The sequence below is a fragment of the Glycine max genome, chromosome 7 (genome assembly GCF_000004515.6).
Source record: "Glycine max cultivar Williams 82 chromosome 7, Glycine_max_v4.0, whole genome shotgun sequence".
NCBI lineage: Eukaryota > Viridiplantae > Streptophyta > Magnoliopsida > Fabales > Fabaceae > Glycine > Glycine max.
Window position 1 is genome coordinate 37,852,748 of NC_038243.2, and position 25,432 is coordinate 37,878,179.

Here is a 25,432-nt window from a genome sequence, read left to right on the forward strand (position 1 = left end):
ATATTAAGCTCTTAAAATAATATTATGTTGTGAAATTGTATGTTAATATCTTATTTAAGAAAAAATAGAATATTGTTAGCAAAGAATTACTTATATTATTTAATTATATGTTACTAATATAAATTTAAAAATATATTATATGAATACATTAAAATTTAGATATATTTGTGCGTTGTGGTTGTGACTCAATAATTAATTTAAACTTTTTTACATTTTTTTTTCAATTTGAGTAATGGGTAAGTAAGTAAATTGAGTGCTTATATTTTGACCGTGAATGTTTTAGCTGTTGAGAAGATAATAAATAAAAACAAACATTTAATAATATTTTTCTTGTTTTGACTGATTGTCATTAATTACCCTGAATTAATTATATTTTTTTTGGTCTTTATGATATTTGGTGTGAAGTATTTTACTAATAACTAATTTCCATAAAAAAAAAACTTCACTAACTATCTGAGGTATTAATTTAGCAACTTGTTGGTGTATCCATTATATATAATGGAGTCAAAACTTAACTCCTACATACTATTTAATATTTGTGACGAGGACCATAGGTTATGCAATGTATGTGCTGTTTTGCACTATCAGTTACTTCAACGTTGAAGGCATAGAAGACCCGATAATAAATGTTTGTAAGTATGTGACATCAATGAATTGATCAAAAGTAACTGAACACAATTCAAAATGAATGATGGTATTTGTCCAAAACCATCAACAAAACATATATTGTGAAGCTTAATAAAGAGGACAATTATATAAAAGCCCAAGGAGTTCCCCACTTGTTTAATATTCTCGCTTTCGTCTATTGCTTTCCTTGTCCTCTCTCTTGCTTTCTTCAATTGTTTCTTTTATTTTTCTTGTTTGCTTAACTTTCAACAGAGACATCAATGACAACTAACAAATGGTTGAACATTGTTGTAGATGGAAACTCAGCCTTGGGTCCTTATTGGCCGAAAATTGTTTCAGATTATTTGGAAAAGATTGTCAGGTTTGAAAATTCTTGCTGCACATACATCATGCACAATAATTTGCTTTATATCATGTTGTATTATTCATCATATGCATGACCTTAACTATGACATTCATTTTATGAGATAAAAGTTTTACTTTTATGTGTTTCACAAAACTATATTGCACCTTTAAGACTTGTTTAAAGTTAGATCTATAAATTTGTGAATAATTTTTTCCCAGGTTTGTAAGCCCAAAGTTCCACAATAAAAGTTCAAATTAGATCTTCTCATGCCTTTCCTGTTTTGCTACCCCAAAATCAAAACTAAAACACATACAAAATGGAGAGAGAAAATCAAACAATGGAGAAATGAAGAGAAAATAAAGAGAGACATAGGGAGAAGATAGAGATTGAAAAGTTCTAAATGCGAAGGATTGAATGTGTAAAAGTTAGTTACTTTTTAATTAATTTTTTATAAGGAGTAACTATTACTTTGACCTTTAAAATTAAGAGAATATAACTTGAAGAATAAGGGAAGAAACTTGGGTGAATTTCATGTTTTCAAACAAAACTAATGTAAATTAAATATTAGGTTTGACTTGTTTTTACCAAAACTTAGGATAACTTAGGATTTGTATACTTTGAGAAAATATTTGTATCTTCACTTTTTGTTTCTACTTTTAATTATAAACAATCAACTTATTTTTAATTTATTTACTATTTTCAAAGATTTAAATATGAAAATAAAACACTGAAAATAAATATTTTTCTTCTATTTCTTTTACAAATATTTAAAAATAAATAAATAAAAATAAGGTGATAAATTTTTAATTTAATATGAAAATAGGATATGAAAACAAAAATAAACGAGCACTTATTCTTCTTTGAGAAAACAAAAGAGCCAAGAGTACTGAAAAAATTCAAGAGTCATTCGTTCCAAGAATATTTTTTTTTTTAATATCAAAGTGTTATTTTATTTTACTTTACTTTTATGCTAAAATTTCATGTAAAATTTATTGAAAAAAATAAAAGTTTCTTTTTACTTTTTCTATACAATTTTTAAAAATAAAAATGAAACGTTTTAAAATAAAAATAAAAATACATTTTTCTAACTAAATATATAATACTTTGTTTTTCTACATCTCTTTTCTCTGATTCACAAAGATGTGAGAATGTAACAATGTAGGATAACATTACATGTAGAGTCCAATGATAGCTTTGCTCTCCCACCTATGTTCATTTCAATTCTATGTAAATTAGATTCAGTGTCTCACATCGTGCTGAATAGTGTGCTCGATTTTTCCTTGGTGTGATTCAAGAGAAGAGTAAATAATCACTTTTTTATATATATATATATAGAGTAAATAATCACTTAATAACAACTCCAAAGTCATAAATGTTAATTATTGGTGTTAAGAGTCCATTTTTTTTAAGAGGAAGAGTCCTCATTTTATTCATCACTACATTCAAATGTCAATATTTAAGGTACAACTATCTAGAGATTAAACATTTCAAGCCTAATTTAAAAACTGTGGGCATTACATTTGATCTCATCCACTATTATTAGTTTAATTTTTTATTTCCACAAAAAATTCACTATTAGTTTATATATATAAAGCAAACCTTTCTGTGATTGAAACTGTGCATGGGTGGCTTAATGTGCTCAATCTAATATTTACATATGTAAACCCTAGTTTGTGAATTTAATAATCTCTCATGAATTACTTTTCTTATTGGTTATGCAGGTCCTTTTTTGGCAACTCAAGAGGAGAGGTAATTTATAGTTTTTCTGTATTTGAATTTTCGATGTTAAGATCTTGTAAACTTAGTACAAAATTTTTGATTGATTTCAAAAGTAAAATTTAAGATTTCTTGTTTCCTTTATACATCATACCATTTATTTAATACTTCACTAGAAATAAAAATTCTCATCATATATCATTCCCATATTAACGTGATTTGGTGTAAAGGTATGAAAATATAGTATGATTTCCAATGCATATATAGATAAATTTAATGATAATAACATGTCTCAGAGCAAACAGATCAGGATGGAAAGAAGAAAATTAAGCACCTTTCATCAAGAGGGGAAATTATAGAGAAAATCTTTTCAGGTTTTTAACTAATGGTCGCTAGAATAAAAGTTTTGTAATATAATAGTGGAAAAGGTGTGATGTGAGGAGGAAATTAATGTGTGGGTATGTGGTAAAGGAGAAGTTTAAAACACTAATTAAAAAGATGATGACACCTAGCTGGGTAAACTGTATGGTGTAAGGCTAAAGTAGAAGGGTTTGACATTTAGTGGGACAAAGTGCCTTTGGTTTGTATTTGATCTTTGTTAGTGTTTTAATGTTATTGATATATAAGTAACATTAATTTTGATTTATCATTTGCCTTATTTTATAAAAGATATTTTACCTTACCATGTACCATTTGTTATTTACAGGGAGTTAATTCTTCTTGTGAAGTTGCCTTAATTATGTACAACTTCAATCCTAGATTTGGTAATATTTTATGTTTTGCATTTTTTAGTCCAAGTTTTCTTCCCCCCCCCCCCCCTAATGCAATATATTATATGTAGCACTTGTATATTCATTATTATTACATTTGATTCTACGAGTTAGCATAATGTCAATTATTATTGAACCATTTCTTTGAGAAGCATGCATTATACATAGGAAACATTTTGTAGGAAAGACCTTCAATTATAGAGAGAGCTATTTAGGTGATACCACTTATCATTATGAAATATGAAAATCATAAATATTGACTATCAACAAAACGGATTTATCATTTATTTATACATTGTTAAAATGAGAATTATCATTATATATATCTCCTATACGCACACATTATCTTGAGACAAATCCTAAATTTTTTAATTGTTCTTTTGCACAGGTAGTAAAGTCCAACATATCAATTGGACAAAAAATGTGGAACAGTTTTTAGGCGTTCTACCGAATTTACCTTTCAACGGAGATAATTTAAATCAACATACCATTGTAGAAGGTTTGGCACAAGCTTTAGTGGTATGTTAATTAACATATATACCTTTTGCCCATATTCCGCTATTGATTTATTTATCTTACATATGAGATGTACATGCACTTACTATAACAATGGAAATAATAATATAAACATTGGATTAAACAGATGTTCCCAAAAGATTCTATGACAAAAAGTGAATACCTCAAGGGTGAAAGACATTGTATTCTTGTGGCAACGGGTGACCCTGTTGCTAAGAGCATGTTAGTGAATTTACCTTTGCTTCACAAAGGAATATTTATTTCAGGACAATTCAAAACTTTAGATGCCACCTTCATAAACGTGGCTAAAATATTTGTCCCGGTAATATCTCGGTACTCTATATTCTTACAATTTCATTAATTATAGTCTTCTATTTATACTGACTATGTTCATGTTACAACACACAGCTAAGGGTATCTCTTTCGATAATAACTCCAAATCCACATCCATTGTTCATATCAATTTTCAGTTTGGTAAGAGTTTAATTTATTTCTTATATATAACTTCATTTCATATATAGATAACTTAATTGTTGGCTTTCCAAAAGATATGTTTTCATACTCGATGAGAGACTATGTTCTACAATCCATCAAGTTACCAAGCAATTTAATTAATTATATGAAGATGTTTAATAAGTGTTTTTGTACACCATTAAAATTAACCCCATTAAAACAAGAGTAATGATACATATAAATTACCTTTTATTTTAAATATCTTATTATTATTTTTCATTTCTCTCTATCTTTATTTCTATCACATCATAAATTTTATTATATTTATAATTTTTTTTAATTTTCTTTCTTGGTGTTAGATAACACAATAGGTGTCTATCAAATATTTTTCTTAAAATAAATTTATGATGAATGATCGTCTAGTAGTACTATGTATTCTTATATGGTTTGGTTAATATATAATCATTTCCCCTTCTTTTGTAGGGGAATGGTCTAATCGAAGGCACTGATCTCATCACCGACCATGGAAAGGGTCAACTTACTGTTCTATTGTCTAGAAATTTTAAGGAGGCACAATGTATCCATTCTAGGACGACATTGGAAGAGGACCCTTTAACACGGCTTTTAGAACAAGAGCAACCAATGCCTTTAGATGAAATTCTTGGACAAGTGTTTAGGTCATCCACTTCCACATCTAGAGAAGGGTCATTGCCTCAAAATGCATGGTCAACTGAAGTTGGTGCTTCTTCATTTGGTTTCCCTAATACACTAGGAAACTCCCTAAATCAATTTCAACCACCAAGCTTCCCAATATTGTATCCTTATGATAATGTTAGTGATGGTGTTGGTCCTAGTGCAAGTGCTGGTTCTAGTGTTGATGTTCGTGCTAGTGCTGCTGCTCTTGTTGCTGTTGGTGCTGCTAGTTCTGGTGCTATTGCTGATGCTGGTGTTGTTGCTTGTGCCAATGTCGGTGCTAGTCCTTATTATGGTAGTTATCATCAACAATTTCCAAGTCATCATCGTTTTGAAATGAGTGAGATAAATCCGATAGGAACATCTTCAACGGGAGCAAACCCTTGGGGTTCTCCAGTGCCAATGATGCCTGAATATAATGAGGCATTTCTTTGGCCGGAACCACCAACGAATTTTGAAGACTATGTGCAGGCTTGGGAGGTAAACTAACTTGACTCATTGTTTCATAAATGACCAATATAATACGCTAATCCTATGATAATTTCAACACTTAATTTGGATGTATATTCTTGTCCTTTATTTACACTTCGACTGCAACATGTCAATTTATTTGTTACAAAATGACTTCTTAGTATTTGATTGAAGCCCTGTTTGAAATCAATTAAGAAAACCAAACATTTAAGAGATAAACCCTAAACCATCTCTGCCTTTACATTTGTCTGGATAACAAGATATGTACACACTGTTAAAAATTAATTATATCTATTGCCTATTTTTATGCTATTTCCTTTCCAATTGCATGATTTATTCTGGTAGTTCATTTACTTGTGAAGAAATGACCATATGTCATATGTTGTGAGTACATATCATGTACCTTATAAATGTAGAAGTAGTTTTCAAACTCAAGTTTTGCATGTAGAATTAACCTACATGGTTTAATTAAATACAAATATAAACATCTAAAAATAATTAGATCGATTGTGATTGTGATAAGATAACATGAAACACAATTCTATCCAATCATATTAAGATTAAATAAACATCTAAAATGTATATGACACACATATCTTAATAAATATTTAATTTTTTTATGATATAATATATATATATATATATATATATATATATATATATATATATATATATATTTGATTTAATATAGCTTCTTATGTTTTCATACTTATATATTATCAACAATGCTTTAGTAAATTTTATATATTCAACTTATTGTTAGTTTAGCAGTGAAGGAACATGTAATGTGATGTGTGTTGTAAGCTATAGGTATATTTTGGTTTTTGTTGCATTGGTCCTATATTTGCACTACTTATCACTAGTAAATATCTGGTTATGTAAAAGATTGAATACGTGGTTAGAAATACATATTACTTTAATGTTAAATTTGGCAATATCAGTTTATAAGATTTATAGAGATGCTTTTACGATTAATATATTCTATTGTGCATCTAGGGATGTTTGGTTGGAAGAATTCACTCTAGTATATCCCTTAATCAAGCAAAGGTATGATATACTTGATTTATTGTAGAAGAAATCTTTCTTGATTAGAAGAGTCTTTTTATTCCTATTTTTTATTTGAACAACCTGCATTGTAACAATTATGAGAATTGAATACAAAGTAGCTGAATTTCTTTGCTCTTTTTCCTTGTGAAGCAGACCTTGAGGAGACTAACATCATCTATCACGTAAGTGGATGCTCTATGGTCCAATCCCAAATTTTCTTAATTGTCCTTGCTATTAATTATAAAAATAAACATTTCCCAAAAGTTAAGGGGGAACAAAATTAAAAAATGTTTATTATATAAAAATGCAAAAAAAGTTATTTAAATTATTTAATAATTAATTTAATAAAATATATTTAGTATTCTTTAATCAAGGTCCTTACAATACTAGTTCATAAACACCCTTTGTTGGAATCATAATTCAGAATTTTCTCCATGAAAATCCAAAAATACGCACATAATTGTTTAAACTCACAATTAACTATTTTTGTTGATCATTGCAGGCTTACATATCAGTGGCCGAGTAGATTGGAAATTGTCCTCTTCTTACCCAAAACGGCTGTAAGCTATACCACAAGGTAATTTTATGGCATAATGTTATATATTATTGTCTTTTTTTATCTGACATTACCTCTTGTGAAGAATCTTATACATACTTTAATAACATTTAAATTTAGGTTTTATAATGGACGCATTGATCATGTGTTCTTCCAAGTAAATCAATGCAACAATCTTCATTTGTATCAACATCTCATGACCAACAATTTGGTGAGTCATATATATGGTAATAGATCTCTCGTGTTATAATTATTAACTTAAGGAAATCCTTTTCTTGTCTGCTATTGATTAATTGAATAGATAAATTTAGTTGCACATAGTTTTCTTTTTAGCCTATAAGAATCATTTTAACGCTATATCTTTGTGCAGTGTGCAAAAATTGTGCTCCCGTTTCATACTTTAATATTATCTACAACTAATATCATGCACCAATACTTAGGATTAATTTTCCAAGGGGTGAGTGTGATGTGAACATTATTATTTAATTTTTGTTAATTTAAGTTGTTTTTTTTATAACATTTAGCTATTTTACTGTCACAGGATATATGATATTTGTTAAATCTGGCTAAAGTATGCATGTGGTTCTCAGGAGCGAAAGCATCTCCAAGACATGGAAAAAGGTTCAAAGAGCTGCTATAAGATAGATGGGCATGAAATAAGAGAAAAGAGAAACAAACCAATGATACATGTGTGAATACTAATGGTGCAACCCATGGACCCTAAAAGTCACTTCTTGCAACATACATGTGTGAATAGGGACATACATGTGTGAATAGGGATTCTTTGGCATGAAGGGTTATTTTGTTTAATTTCATTCATATGGTCATGGATACATAAGAATAATATTGTTTTTAGAAATGATAGTCTGAATAGTGAAAATGTTGTGGACAAGTCTAAATTTAGATCTTATGGGCATGATGCAGGATGAAAAACTTTGATTTCTCTTTTTATGATTGGTCCAAATTTCCTTTGGAATGCTTAAAAAGTTTATAGGACAAATGCAAGAGATATATTTTTTGGTGTCATTTATAAGTTAGGAATACAAGTATTGTTAGGTGATACAGTCATACAAAGTTACTTTTTGGTGGACATATTCTTGTGTAAAGCCTAAGTAATGGCTTCAGTTGAGTTCCAACTAAAACTGACACAAGTATACAGGTACATGTAGGGATGATGGAATTGACAAGTCATTATGTATATTGGTTGTGGTATCCCTTGTACCCAATGTTACTATATATTTTTTGCTAACAAAAAAAGATCTAAGAAAGAGAACAATCAGGATATCATGCATCCTGCAACTTCACTAATTCTTTCTTAGGCTATTTTCAGCATTAGATGCAATGAAAATGAAACACATTCACCAAAGGGGTATTCATTAAATTGATGCTGAGGAAAAATAAACAAACCATTTGGCCCCCTTCAAACCATTTTCAAACTTCTTAAATATTAAAAAATATTTATATATGGACCACCACCTAGTTGATTAAGAAAAAATTGAAATATAAATAAAATAAAAGTTAGACTGAATTTATTGACTCTTTATGATTTATGATTGTTGCATCACACATTCATTTTTTCTTTGTCTTCGATTTTCTTCCTAAAATCATTCACTTTTGTAATAAAGATATTGACATATGTATTTTGGTTACATTAAATGACATAGACTATTACACTTACAATTACTTTTCAGTTATAAGGTAGTTATTGTCTTTAATTCCTAATACTTTCATGTTTCAATATTTTCTTGAAAATATAATCTAAAATAAAAATAAATTAGTTCAAGACACTACTTTGATGCTTTTTTTTTCTTCTTTAACGTTTTATCCAATGTTTTTGACACTGATTGGTCATTGAACTTGTCAACATACTAATTCAAGATTTAATGGTATAACAATTGTTGAAATATGATCAAATCATGTCAATAAGATAATAATAATTAGAGCAAATTAAAGAAACATCTCCTAATGTTTGATCTAATTACACTTGGCGCCTCCTCTTTTTTTTACCCTACACACAATTGCCTAACTTTTCCATTTATGTTACAGTTGCACCCCCTTAACCCAAAAATGCCCCTTTCTTCTTCGTTGCCATGGGATCCCAAAACAAAAGGGTAGATTCCTCCGATGACTATCACCAAAAATGGAATTTTCCATCCACAACACCTTTAAATCTTCACACTGCTCACCACAACACCACCACCTTCGAATTAGGATCTGCATCTTTGTACAAGTCACGAAATATCAGCAGGAGTAGCAACAAGGGCCAGAAGCAACTCTGAAATGGCAGTTTCTAACCCCTTCTCATAAACCAGTATAGGCCACGGTGTTGAAGAAACAAAAAATAAATAAAAATCACACATTGTTTACAGGTTAAGTGGGAAAGGACTTCGGCAACAATTTTGAATCTAAAAGCAATTTCCATAATGTAATTGTCGATTTCTCACTAAATCTCAAAGCAATTTCTATCAAATCTCAAATCAAAAAAATAATTGCTTACGGTACAGGCCCATCAAAGCAAGGCTTCAAATAGTATAACAAAGATAAAGAATATGAAATTTTTGTAAAGTGACTTGACGAAACTGCAACGACAATTTTGAAAAAATTTTTTTGACGGAAACCAAACTAACAAATTGGAAATTAAATTTGATGGAAACTAGCTTGAAGCACCAAGATTCTCTCCCCATCGAGGCCAACGGATTCGTTGCTGGAAGACCGAGAAATTTAACCAGAAGTAGGACTCAGGCAGAGTTCATTCGTTTCCTCCCTCACTTCCAATCATTGCACGTACAGTGCCTATGTTAAGAATGTAAAAATAATTAAGAATTTTCTATATTATCAATCATAAGAAATCAATATTGAGAAACTTATAATTCTCACAAATAATAAATAAAAATAATGCGCACTTTTTTTCATAGAAATACTTCTCTACGGTGTATTTTGATTTTCTTGAAAAAGGAGAAAAATAAGTTCACTTTCTTGGTTGTTCTTTCTACTTGTTTAAGTTTGTGACGAGTATAGATGAAAGAAAACACTTTTCTATGAGGAAGGGGACCTTATTTTATGTTAGTGGGTATTAATCCTATTTACAACCACTACACCCATCAAGTAGTAGTTACCTCTAAAAATTTCTCATATTTAACCCAATTACAATTTAGTCCTTAATTATTAATTATTTATTTATTAGTCCTTACATAAGTCACATGCCTCTCACATGAGACATTAATTCTAACATTCTCCCACTTGGCTCATGTAACATTACTAAACATTATGGACTAAATAAATAAATAGATTAAACTAACATAACGCGCATTAAAATGACTAAACTGTTATATACATTGTGTGCATCATAAGTTCATGATTAAGAATAGGAACCCATTCGAGTCATAGTGATTGTACATTACTTAATCGATATAGTCCCTTCCATGTACTACAAATTAGTCTTTTCCTTAATATGACCATTAGTTAGGAGTACATAATTGGTTCAACATAATGTATTTATTCAAGACAAAATCTGTTAACATTACTCTAATACAAATATGCATGCAAACATAGAGAACAAGTAATCAGAAACATATCATAATTGAGCTTAGAGTGTCATTAAAAATACATAAGGTAAATTACACTTAATGATCATCAATAACAATAATATCCATACTTTCAACATGTTCTATAAATGTCTTGAGCGGTAATTCCTTTGTCAAAGGGTCAGCTATCATAATGTTTGTGCTAATATATTCTATTGACACTCTTTGTTTCTGAACTTCTTCTTTCACGACAAAGTACTTTAATTCCATATGTTTGGCACCCTTAGAAGACTTGTCGTTCTTAGAAAAATATTGTTGCAGAGTTATCACAATACGTTTTCAGTGGCCTGACAATACTGTCGACAATTCGAAGCCTTGAAATAAAGTTTCTCAACCAATTAGCCTGAATTTTAGCCTTAAAACATGCTACAAATTTAGCTTTCTATCATTTCTAGGACATTGTGTGAGACTAAATTTGTCTCCTTTCTAAATTGGAATAGATGATGTTGAATCCCTTTCCATTCAGAATCTCTCTAATACTTTATTAATATATGTTTTCTGAGGTAAGCTTAACAATCCTTGTGATCTATTACAGGATATTTCTATCCCTATCACATAGCTTGCATCACTCATATCCTTCATTTCAAAGTTACTAGAAAGAAACTTCTTAGTCTCATGAAGAAGACCAAGATCATTAGTTGCAACAATATATCATCAACCTACAGGATTAGAAAATAACCTTACTCCCACTGACCTTCAGATATATACACCGATCAACAGTATTTTCCTTAAATCCAAAGGAAACAATGGTATCATTAAACTTCAAATACCATTGGCGAGAAGCTTGCTTAAAACCATATATTGATTTCTTTAATTTGCACACCATATGTTCCTTTCCCTCAACTGAGAACCCCATTGGTTGATCCATATAAACATTCTCCTCTAAATCTCCATTAAGAAAGGCAATTTTCACATCCATCTGATGTAGCTCCAAGTCATAATGGACTACTAATGTCATGATAATCCTGAAAGAATCCTTTCGTGAGACCAGTGAAAATGTCTCTTTATAATCAATGTCATTTTTCTAAGTAAATCCTTTAGCAACAAGTCTAGCCTTGTAACATTCAAGGTTTCCATGAGAGTCATGTTTAGTCGTGAAGACTCACTTACAGCCAACTCTCTTAAAATCCTTTGGCAATTCTACAAGGTCCCAAACACCATTATATTCCATGGAATTTATCTCTTCTTTCATGACATTTAACCACTTCTCATAATTATCATAACTTACAGCTTGTGAAAACGAAACTGGATCATTATCATTAATTCTTAAGTTTGTTTCTGTTTCATGTAGGTATACTATTGTTAGTCGTTATTTATGGCTAACTTTTGTATTGAATAGTTACATGAAATTAGCATCTTTCCTTCAATTTATGGTTCTTTTGTAGGAATTGTACATATTGGCATGCTTAGTTTGATTTTATATAGTAAATACTCCCATTTTGTGAATTAATGTTGAAACTACTTCAATTTCAGGCTAAAAGAAGAGAAGGTTCAAGTAGCTGGTGTCTCACTAAGCGAGGCACATGCGCTTAGCGAGTGACATCCGCTAAGCGAGGCATGCAGCTCACTTAGCGTGCTAGGAAACCCTAGAAGAGGATCAGTCAAAGATGTGCTCGCCCAGTGCGCCGTAAGCTCTCCCAGCAAGTCGTTTGTCTCTTCTCGCGCTCAGCATACCCAGCTCGCTAAGCCAAATTTCATTTACTCTCGCTCAGTGGGCCAATCTTACTAAGCGAGCCTTCAAAAGTTGAAACGTCCAAGTAGCCTTTAAAATACTTAAGTTGGGGGAAACTAAAGAGAGGAGTCAAAAAACAAAGCTAAGGGAAAAGCTAGAGCGACAAAAACGAAGCCACCAAGAGAGTTTAGGTTAGAGGAGTGAGATTAGGGTTCTAGAGGTTGAAGAAGACATCCTCAACCCTTCTTAGCCATTTTCCTTCACTAAAAATCTGTTTTTCTGTGTATTGAAAGCTCATTACTTGTAATGGAAGGCTAAACCTCTTGGTTGTGAAGTTCTGTTGAACCCTTGATGTAACATTCTTTTACTATCTATTTAATGTTGTTTTTATGTGTTCATTGCTTCTGTCCATGCTTATTTTTACATGTTTGTGGTTTGATCACCCATTTGTATGTATAGTTAGGATTTTTAGCATTAGAAAGTGCTTTAAAGCCTTAGCACTTGATAGAGCAAGCTAGAAAACTGTATGTCTAGGAATGGAGTACAACGATCTAGTTCATATTATGTTGTAGACTTAATGTAACTCTTTTAGGCTGAGTTTGTTGAGGGATCAAGGACGAGGCTTAAATAGAGTTAGGCCAATTCACTCGAGGGATCTTGGTTTGGATAATTTCTCAGCATAAGAACACTAGGATAACATTAAATAGAGAAAAACACATAACAACATCAAAGAAAATTCAGTAGAACAATCCAACGCTTTTTACTTGACTGTTTTACTTCTCAAATATTTAGATATTTAATTTATAGTTAAATAGATTTTTAGAACAAAAACCCAACTTGATATTTACTTATTTTCAGTTTATACAAATGTCTGCTCACTGAACATACATTTTTTGAGTGAAACAAATTCCCTATGGACTTGACACCTGGTCTTACTGTTTTAATATATTACTTGTGTGACTTGATACACTTGTCGAATAGCATCGCGAACAAGTTTTTAGTGAGAGGAAACAACCACATAGTCATTCGAAATAACTGGTATCCTTTCTCTTTGAGACCTCCTTAATGCTACTTCTTACGGTTCTTCCATAATAGGTTCATTATGTATCATGGGCTTATTATTGTGTTGTGCTTCTTCATTATTGTTTGTAGCAATAACTAAAGGAGCAATCACCTTACTACTAGAGACACAAGCTAAAGAGACTTTCACTCTAACTTCTTTAATTTCCACTTTTCGTGGAACTGTACTCCCACTAATTTCACCATTTTCAATAAACCTTGCATTTCCAGTTTCGATAATTCTCATACTATGATTAGGACAATAAAACATATACCCCTTTGACTTTTCTAGATAACCAATGAAATATACACTGATTGCTCTTGCATCCAATTTTCTTTCTTGCGGATTATAAATCCTTATTTCTGCCTAGCAACCCCAAGCATGTAAGTACCTTATACTAGGTGTCCTATTCGTCCACAGTTCAAAAGGTGTCTTTGGAACTGCCTTACTAGGAACCTCATTCAACAAATACATAGCAGTTTTCAAGGCATGCATCCACAAAGATACGGGTAAAGTAGAATTGATTAACATACTCCTAACCATATCCATTAAAGTTTTATTACGCCTTTCTGATACACCATTTTGTTGTGGTGTACTAGGCATTGCGTATTATGCACAAATGTCACGTTTCTGAAGAAGTTTAGCAAATGAACTTGGGTGTTGCCTAGTTTCATCATATCTTTTGTAATACTCACCACCTCTATCAGATCTAATAATTTTCACATTTCTGTCTAATTGTCTTTCTACTTCATTCAAGTAAATTTCTAAGGCATTCACTGTCTGATATTTTTCATGCAATAAGTAGACATAATCGTAACATGAATAGTCATCAATAAAGGTGATAAAGTATCTTTCCTTTCGGAAAGAACTAACATCAAAAGGTTCACAAATATCAGTATGCACAATTTCAAGAAGCTGAATGCTTCTTGTAACGCTTTTCTTTGTATGTTTTGTTTGTTTTCCCTTGATACAATCCACACAAATATTTAGATTCATAAAATCTAGATCAGGAAGAATTTCATTCTTTATTAATCTTTCCATCCTTTCTCTAAAAATGTGACCTAAATGTTTATGCCACAAGAAAATAGATCGTTCATTCACTAAACTATGTTTAGTTGCAACATTATGATGCAGAGTTAAAATGATTTCAGCATACAAACCATCTAATTTTAATTTATACAAATCATCACAAAGAACATCAATACCAATGAGATGATTATGCTTAAATAAACTAAAACATCCATTACCAAAATTAAAAGAGTATCTAGTAACATCAAGTTTAGATGATAAAACTAAGTTCTTAGATAAAATAGGTACATAAAGAGTTTCCAGTAAATCTAAATGATGTCCAGTGTTGAGTTTTAAACAATAAGTCTCGACTGCTTACACTAGAGTTTTTACTCTATTCCCCATGAAGACGAACTTCTCATTTGGGCTTATGGTTTGGATTGTAAGGAATTCTTGCATAGTGTTAGAAACATGAGTCGTACATCCAGAATTAATCTACCATGTATTATGGGGAACTTCAGTTAAGTTTGATTCAAAACATACATGAGCATTAAGCTCACCATTCTTTTTGAACCAAGACTTACGCTTTAGGAAATCCTTTTGGGAATGTCTAGATTTCCCATAAAATTGGCAATTATTGCCCTTTAATGCCTTATTTTGGATTTGCACAGGACCGTCATTGATCATTAATGGCCTGTTGCCTTTATCATGCTTCTTCACAAATCTTTTTCCAACTCCTTGATTCCCTTGGTGGCTTACATAATGGACTGAGTGACTTCCTTGATTCTTAAGCCTCGTTTCTTCCTGAACTAACATACTGTGTAATTTATGCACATTCCATTTATCTTTCATGGTATAGCTCATTTCAAACAGACCATACTCAGACGGTAATGAGTTTAAATTAAACTGAACAAGAAAGTTGTCATTCACAACCATTCCCAAGGTCTTAAGTCTTCTTGCAATGTTTGCCATCTTAATGACATGTTCATGCATAGTACGCAAACCATCAAACTTCATGGTGGTCAGTGTACTCATTAATATCCCAGCAAGAGACTTATCAGCTGTCTAAGAGCGTGTTTCCACTAATCTCATAAACTCTTTAGCATTATCGGTCTTAGGGAGAGCTGTCTTGGTACTGTCTACAACAGTCATTCTCATGAACATTAGGCTGAGTCTGTTAGATCTTTCCCAAGCTTTATAATGGGCTTTCTCTTTATTGCTACTAGAATCAATAATAGTAACAAACTTCTCTTCCAAACATAGCAAGATCAAGATCCAAAACACTGATGTGAAATTGGACTTGCTCATTTCAGTGAGAGAAGTTAAACCTATTAAAATTGGCCTGGGAATTCAATGAATTGGGAACATGTATTGCATAATAAAATTCACATAAGTGTTTTGAGACATAAAACACATGTCATACATATGATTTATTCAGATAACAATCCATGTATATTGATATTCTCCTTTGAGTGATACACCAACACACAACATACAAACATGATGATGCTAATAAAATTCTTAACATTATTTGACAATTAAATATGCACTAATTAGTAGTATCTGTTTCCTTTGGGCATATAAATAAAACTAATGATACACACAAATCGCCTACAATTATATTTATTAATTATAAGAACAACTAATTAACCTTTGGGTGATCCATAAATGCCTTATAACAATGAATTTCAATTACCCATAAACCAATAATCATATAATTTACCATCCATTATTTTATGAGTAATTGAAATAATAATTAATTTGGAATTAAACAACCTTATAGACTTGGTCACTTTGGTGACTAACAAATCTATCATACACTTAATTCCAATCATACACATGGCCTACACATACTTATTGCTATTAACACTTCATAGCAATTTTATTCATTTCATTATAGGCCAAATAAATACCATACATACATTCACATTTATTTGTCTTTTGTATTCAAACACGTTCAAGCAAATGTGTAGCATGTAGATATTTATTGCTACTGACAATTTCCAAGCATTCACGTTAATTTAATTGCAAAATATAAACTTTCAATCCTTTAATCATGTTTAACAATAGTATTAAAAAAATGAGTAGATGAGATTGAGAATAGCAAAATGGGGTTTGCAAATAGCAATTCGAAAAGGAATTGGAAGCTTGCAGTGAGTCACCGTAATGGCTTTCTCCACATTATATGTTAAAGGGAGAAAAAAATACCAATAACACCAACCACGATTATCATCGAATCAAATTAGATTACACAAAAATACAAATTTGAAATCTTTCTCCAAATATGTACAAACATCACAATTCTTTTTCCATTAAACACAGTCAAAATAATATAATTTTAAGTATTCATACTTGCGATTTGAAAGTAAATTTAATTGATATCCTTTTTAATATAAAATTTCATACTTGCAGCAAAAAAAAATCCCTAAATTTTATAATTAGGATTCATGCATAATTGGGAGAAAATAAATCAGTCTTGGAGAATCATAAATTTCATAACACATGCTCTGATACCACATATAAAAATAATTAAGGGTTTCCTAGACTATCAATTATAAGAAACCAATAGGATTTTGAAACTTATGATTCTCACAAATAATAAATAAACAAATAATGTGTATCTTCCTCCATAAGAAGGTTTCTCTCCGGTATACTTTGATTTCCTTGGAAGGTGAGAGAAACAAGATTTCACTCTCTTGACTATTCTTTCTGTCTTTCTACGTTTGTGATGACTATAGATGATAGAGAACACTTTTCTGTCAGAAAGGGGAGCTTATTTCACATTAGTGGATATTAACCTCTTTTTATAACCGCTATTCCCATCAAGTAGCAGTTACCTCTAGAAACTTCTCCTATTTAATCTAATTACAATTTAGTGCTTAATTATTATTTATTTATTTATTTATCCCTACAAAAGTCACATGTCTCTCACATGAGACATTAATTCTAACAAAGAACACTAACACTCTAAGCCTCCAACTCTAACTAATCCTTCATCTGCATCTGGGTGACGAGGATCTAGTTGAGGCGACAGCAGCGACAACAAATGGCAGCATCGTAGTCAGAGGAGGAGGAAGTGAAGTGCCCGAGGTGGTCGCAAAGGACATCGATGATGATGTTGGCAGCAACAAACTTGTCATGAAACTAGTGAAGAATGGAGTGCAGTGGTGGCCACACCATTGAATGGAAAGACGTGTTGTTTATGGTTAAGTAAAAAGAGTAATTTGGGTTTCACAATAAAAAATCTGTTAACATAAAAGATAAAGTGTTAATTAACACGAGAGAAAGAAAACCAAAGTAATGTTAAAAGAAGGAGAGTGTATATATAAAATAATATTATATAATTAAATAACACGGGTGACAGGAGGAAGAGTAATTTATTTTAATAATTAAATAATTTATAAAATAATATTATATAAATATAATATCACTTAATTGTATAACCCTAAAAACTAAAATAAAACATTATTTTACAAGTTTTTAACATTTAAGATACATAAATTTCTAAATAAAAAAGTCCATAATGATTCAGTTTAAAGTTTAACAAAATACAACAATATCCATAAAACAATGGAAAGTTTACATCTAAGATAAAAATAAAAGGACAAATTAATATAATATAAAATTATAAAATAAACATTTATTTTAACAAATTAGTTTAAACAAACTGGTCCATAACATTTCCATTGGATAGCGTCAAGAACTCATAAATTTGAAGAGAGAAGAGAGTGATGTTATGCTAATCTTGTAAGTAGTTTCAAGACAATACATAACATAGAATCTGAGGATTGTACCTGTGATGATCCGATTTATTCAAAGAGTGATTTCACTTTCTGGATCTATGTTTAATGTTATGGGCTTGCTTTTTTGGATCCTAAATTGACCCCATTTTCTACACACCAAAATGTAAAATCTTCGAGTTTTTTTAAATGATCTTGGTTTTTTTGGAAATAGTTTAATTTTTATATACTGTGTAAAAAAATTAATAAATTTATCTTACATATTAATCTACAATTAAATAACAATATGAAAACTCTTTATTATAGTAATATATAAAAAATTAGCTCTTTCATTTACAATATAATTATAATACATTGATATCCCCTTATATTTTATTGTGTATTATTTATGTAAAATTAAGTGCATTCATTGTACATTAAAATCAAACTCTTATTTTTACGGGACGTCAGGATAACTAAAATAAACAAATTATTTATTGTTTTGGAGTAAAAGAACTTTCTTCTATAACTTTAAAATAATTTTAAAGCGTTTCCTTAAATAATTATAATTAGAATATTTTCTATTTTATTTTTAATATTTGTATAAAAGGTTTAAAAAAGTAAAAAAAATCATTTAAACAAAATAAAAAAATATTTTTATAAATAGTTGTAGAAACAAATCATGATTCTATTGAATTATTTGGAGGTGATGAAAAATTAAACAACTAAAATTGTGATTCCATTGTGTATCTTTTTCACCCTGGAATTGTACAACACAACTACAATTTTGTTGTGCAATTTTTCATGGGACAGTATTAGGGGGGTGTATTGGATTGGGATTTTGAGAGAATATTTTGACAAAAATAATCTTGAAGATTTTAAAAGATTATGTGGGATTGTATTGATTTTGTGGGATTTTAAAAGATTTTTTTTAAAAGACTTTTTACAATCAGGATTCTTAACCCAAGATTTTAATGGATTTCTAACACAGATTTTTAAGATTTCAAAGTACTTTATGGATTTTTAAGATTTTTAAAGATTAATACATTTTAAACAAAAAAATAACGGAAGTTACAAAAGTGAATGAAAAAGATGATAAATAAATTATAATGTTTGAATAAAGAAAATAAAAACGATAGAAATTTTAAACCTTTTAATAACAAAGTCATTATTGCCTAAAAAAATAATAACAAAGTGATTGAAAAGTTGTAAGAGAATGAACCTGGTAGTGGTTTGTGTCTTGTTCGGCAGGAGAAGAAAAAGTCTTTGGAAGATTATGAAAAGTCTCAAGGGTTTGGGTGAGATTGTTGGAGGAGTATTTTATGTGTATTTCTAACTAAAAAGTCTCTCAAAATCCATTCCACAAAAGAATCCATCAAAATCTATTTACTTTTGAATACCAAAAGACATTTTAAAAGTGGTAAGAAATCTCAATTGAATACCAACATATTTTGTTGCCCTGAAAAAAAAATCTTTATTGTCTTAATTGAATACCACAAGATTTGTTTATATTTTATAAAAGTCTTGATTGAATACCACAAGACTTTTTAATCATAAAAAAGTCTTTTAAAATCCTTTGAAATCTTAATCCAATACACCCCCCTAGAATATGAGCAAAATGCACGCACATGGGTAGTGCTATTAGTAAAAGTGATTGTGCTAATAGCAATAGCCTCCATTGAGTCTTAGACATGGTAAGGCCCAAATGTTGTTTCTGCATCTGAGAATGGAAAGAGGACGATAAAGGTAGAACCAAACAAACAAACAAACGAACGAACGAACGAAGACAGCGAAGGAGCTACACTACGCTGCGAGATTTGGAAATTGAATCCCTAATCTAATTTCGAGGTCCAACTCCTGTGGAGTGTGTGTGGTGCTTTCAATCTGCATGATCATATAGCGAATTTGTGTTTAGCGAATCATATTTGCAGAGTAAGGATGGGGAAAAACCAAGCCTACAAAGCTATGCAGAGAGCCAGGCTCGGCGGCGCCTCCGCCGGCCCCGACGAGGTTGAAGACGGCATGGTTTGTACCCTTTCATACTAACCCTAACCCTAACCTACCATATTTCATTTCATTTCCCCTATTCCCTGTCTCCTCGCGCTTTTTTACTCTTTCCCCCAATCGCGGATCTCTCTTCGCGCTGCGTAACCCCAAAACATTTCTGATGGACAGTTTCGCACGTGATTATAAATGTGTTAGTGCTGGATTTTACACTCTTGGACTGTGTTTGGCACGCAATTTACGGTATTCTGGAATTAATTTTCATCGCTAACACTTGACAATCTCAAATTACACCACTTTGTGAGTTGCGGGATGATTCGATTTCTAGCCTCAATCTTAATTCCAAGACATTGCTAACTCTTATTTAATTTGGAACACTTTGATTTTAAAGCATTGTTCCTCAACACAATGTTTAGGATTTTCTCCTTTGGACTCGTTATCTAGTACCATTTCCAGTTTTTTTTTTTTTTTTTTGGTGCAAAATACAGCTGAAATGAATTGTGGGGTGGAAGAGTTTAGTGTGTTGTCTTAAAGCAAGCATCTTAAAGTTCGCCTGGAAAAGATAACTTGTGCTGTGATACTTTAATCCCTAGGTTGAATCTGAACCATTTTTTTCTGCTTTTTTAGTTTAATTTATTTCCTAAAAAAATTTAGTTGTCAATGGAAGTGAACCTTCTCAATACTATGTTCAAGGTTTTAAATTGCGGCAGCATTCGCGTTATTGCTGCTTTCCTAAATATTGCAGGAAATTGCGAACAAATGCAACCAAAGGCTGCATTGTACTCCCGTACACTTCACAAACCTTGCTGTTGCAGCTTCACGGACTGTTTTTTAAAACCTTGATACTAAGTGAACACTGAATTAACAATTGATACACATGGATGTTCTGTTATCCAAGAATCTTACATAACTATTATGGATGTTCTGATGGAGAATTTCATTACTAAGGTGTATGAAGTTTGTTTGAAGGGGACACTTGCTACCATGGTCTTCGTAATTGGCTTCTTGTATATTATACTATAGGATCAAAGTGCTTTATAATGATTGAATGCCGCATCCCTTTCTTTTTTTACCCTGGACCGATATTGATGAGGACTGTCACAGGTGGATGGTTCATTTCATTCACCAGAATGGCATGCAGCTCGTTTGGCTAGCCTTAACACCTCTCACACCATTACCTGGGAAGAGTACAAAAAGAAGCAAAAGGTAATGTTCTGAAAACCCTGATGTTCTCTCTCCACTGTACTTCTTAATCAGAATTAATTGATTGAAAAAAATTCCATTGATTCTGTTTGCAGTTCAATCTTAGCCAAGCTACATATTCTATTGCCTTTTTATTATTTGAATTCATGTCTTTTTTGGTTTAAATTGTGCTTCAATTATATCATTGTTTTTAGTATCTATGCATTACTATCTCTGTATTTATATTTATTGTCTACTGTCTAGAACATACTTACATTATTACATACATCCTCTTGCACCCTGCTGTGAATTTGAGGGTTGTTTATCATGCCATCATTCCATATGCTCTACTCTTGATTATTTTTTATTTCCTTCTCATTTTCATTTCATCATTTTATGTTTCTAATGTAATTAGATTTTGTTGAAAACCCCCTCAATGTTTGTCCATGTACAACAAGTATTCATTTTTTCACTAACATTGCCTCACTGGGGCGGTTGAATATAGTTCTTTTACTTAAAAGTGTTATATTTTCACAACTGAAAAACTTATTACAAATTGTTAAATATTTCTATATATATTATGTTAAAATTATGATAAAATGTTTTAGATTATAATCTTATGAATTTTTCTTTACAAAATTATTTTTTTTTACTTAAAATTAAAAATATATAACTTGAAAAACATTATAAAGAAAATATAATTCATACGTGTATTTATTTTACTCCTATAAATATGATATACTATATATATATCATTAGAAGTTGTTTTTTTTTTCTTTTTGTTTCCTTTGGGGATTTGTCCATTTCAACTAATTAAAGGGTATGAAAATATTATATTTTTCTCTTTTATATGACCAAATGACAGACTGCTTGTTTTTTTTTTTTTTTGTATCATAGTTGTCCTTACTATTTATTAAGTAACCCTCTTATTATGGATCATTGTTAGACCTGCTAACTTTTTTTAAGGAAAAATTCCAGTAACCTCGTCAAAGATGTCATATGACACTCCCCTGCTTTTTAATTTCATATGGCAATGGCTACCCTTTCAACTAAGTTGGATCTGAGTTTGGCTTTAGCAGAAAATGTGGAGACCGGTTGTAGGCAAATCAACTAGTTTTGCTTAAAACTTTTCTGTTGAACTTAGATTCAAGTCTCTTACATTGTCTATTCTCAATCCTTTTTTCCCAAAGCATTACTGCTGTCAGAAATGTATAATTTTACAAGGAAAATTGATTAATTCTAGGTACAACTGGCCACAGTTGACTTTCAGTTGTGTCTACATTAACAGCGTTAATGAGCAAGGCAGGTCATTGTCATGTGATGATAAACAGTACAGAGAGGTGACTGTAAAGTTGAAAATAAAGAGGGAGGTCTTTGTCATTTGGCCTCACCATAAGAGCAAGCATTTGTAGCTAGCTTTACTCTAGCCACTGGGAAAGCAATCACTAAGGACACTTGCAATCCAGCAGCTAAATTTTTTTTATCTTTCTCATTAACTAATTAAGGGGCCATCAGGTACAATCTTATACGCTTTTTATATATGAATGTTTAAGTCACTCCCTCCCTGGTCCCCCAAAAGCCATTTCATATTGTGCTCATTCCCAAGGTAGATATTGTATTATAGCTTCTTTGTTGTGTGGCTAACATTCTGGATTTGCATTCTTTCTCCTAGTTTACTAGTTATTCCCTAAATATCAATGCTTGTTATTCCATGTGTTAAATTTCTAGGGCAATAGCAGTGTTTTAACTAGGGTTTGTTCACTATATCATAAATTTGACTTTATTTGTATTTTATTTACTAGGAAGAAGAATTAAGAAAAGGGGAATTGGAAGCAGATGCAGATAGGATGATGAGAGAGTACAGAGCTCAACTAGATGCTGAAAGGGCTCGGAAGCTTTCCCAAGGAAGAAATCACTCTAGTAGTAAGTCTAAACATGTGAAAGGTATGTTTGAAAAAGTTGCCAAAACTTGGTTTGTATTCTAGCACTTTTCCTGATCCCAGCTTCTAATGAGACTGCACATTCTAACTTGCAGATAAGAGGGACAAAATTTCAAGGAAGCACAGCAGCAGAAAGAGAAAGGTGCTTTTTAATTTCTGAGACATTTATGTTTTTCCAGAGATGAAATGAAAAGCTTCATGTTAAATTTGATGTTTTTGTTTGCAAATTGAATAATAGTGTAACTATCTCTTTAACTTCTGTAACTAAGAACTAGTAACTGTCTGCTTTCAGTTTTCAGCATCCATGCTTTTGGACTAAATATAGTGTAGGTGTTAGATGTTTGCAATCATGTTGGAGATTTTGGAGGCTTTTGTGTCTTTTGTTTTAAATTTTTTAAAGGATAAATACAAATAATACCCAGATGTTTTCAGTGATCCATAGTACTGGAAGTGAGTCAAGCAGGCTCATAAGCTACGTGACCTTTTTTCTAAGGAGTACTTCTCATGTGACATAGAACTGACACTTCAAGAAGGTTGTGTTACAAAATCTTTTATATATGAAAATTGAAAATGACTGAAACATTAAGGAGGTTGGTTGTAATATACCTTTTGTATTATCTTTTATCACCTTGAGGTTTGGACTGAAGGTTATGATGAAAATGATTATTTTTGGTTGAAAGAAATTGATGTTACATTGTTGCTTCCCCTTCAAAATGTCAGGTTTTACTCTTCTCTTTTCTTCTTTCTTTTGAATTTTGAATGGATATAAGTATTCCTTTTCTTCCCAACCGTTTGCTTTACACTGATGACTATGCCTTAACATTAACTTATCTAAGTGTGTGTCTGACTCAAGTCATTGGTTAAAACCAAATTATTTTGGAAGTGATCAAAATCATTGTTTTTAATTGATCTGTAGCTATTCTTGGGTTGTTTGTTATTTTGCATTAAACAGCTTTATGTTAAATTACCTGACTTTGGTTTTATATTGAGCCAATGAGCCAAACAATGTTGATTGACACTTGATTTATCCATTTGTTATGAATGAAATTTTTTTTATGCATCCTCTCATTATCTCTACTCTTGTAGCATTCAAGAAGATCTTCTGCATCTAGCTCCTCTTCGTCATCCTCAGACTCTTCCAGTAGCGATGAAGAAAGAGGGTCAAGAAGATCCAAGTCCAGGTCCAAGAGATCAAAGAAGGAAAAGAAGTCCAAGTCAAGAAGCAAGGATGCTGGAAGCGATAGTGAAGACGAGGGTCCAGTTCGTCTTTCAAGATTCTTTGGGAACATCAAGAGTGAATAGTGCTTGAATACTGGTCGTGTATCATAAAAAAAATTATTTTATGCAAATAGTAAATTGTGTCAAGCTTTACTTTTATGATCAACACGTATTCTTTCTTTACAGAATTTGTAAGTTTGTATGTCATTTTGTATTCTCTTTCAAAAAGATTGTTTTCTCTTGGATTAATCTGTGTGTGAGATGGAGGGGCTATTGAGTTTTGACGTCTATAAATTTTAACGCAACATTATGACGAAAAAGGAAATAGACTAGGTATGTACGCGCTGAAGGAAAAAGAAGGGAATATAGCACTAATTTGCAATGGTTGATTATTCTATACGTGCTTCGGTTTTTGTTCAAGATGTGATTATTTTCATCGTTTTAAAAATTAGACTGGATTAGTCAATTCCACTGGTTGGATGGAAACCAATCAGGTTACTTGGTTAAAATATCCAGGAAATTAGGGAAATAAAATAGTTGGTAAAGAATTAGTCGACCTGGTAACATACCAGTTAGATTTAGTATAAGAAAATTGATTTGAATCACTTTTTTTTAAGATTACTGTTTTTAAAATTTTTAATAAATTTTAATTCTAAATATTTTCAAAACAAACGAGTTTATAAATGAAATGTACATTTTTTTTTTAAAGATGCACAATATGATATTTGCTGATTAAATTTATATTATTTGTAAATAATATTAAAAATGTTATTGATTGCTTGACTCTGATTCCATCAATGTTGAACTATAAACTAAGAAGTCAACTAGAGACTGGTCTTTACTCTTTACT

At 31.0% G+C, this 25,432-nt stretch overlaps 1 protein-coding gene across 1 annotated transcript; it reads left to right on the forward strand.

The window, feature by feature from the left end:
• The first annotated feature begins 20,008 nt into the window (after window positions 1-20,008).
• On the forward strand, window positions 20,009-24,831 carry LOC100500071 (stress response protein-like protein). The gene is given in 5 exon segments (NM_001249478.2): window positions 20,009-20,263; window positions 21,347-21,448; window positions 23,227-23,368; window positions 23,460-23,506; window positions 24,451-24,831. Coding segments are annotated over 5 exon segments (594 nt in total). The 5' UTR covers window positions 20,009-20,176; the 3' UTR covers window positions 24,667-24,831.
• Window positions 24,832-25,432: the final 601 nt, after the last annotated feature.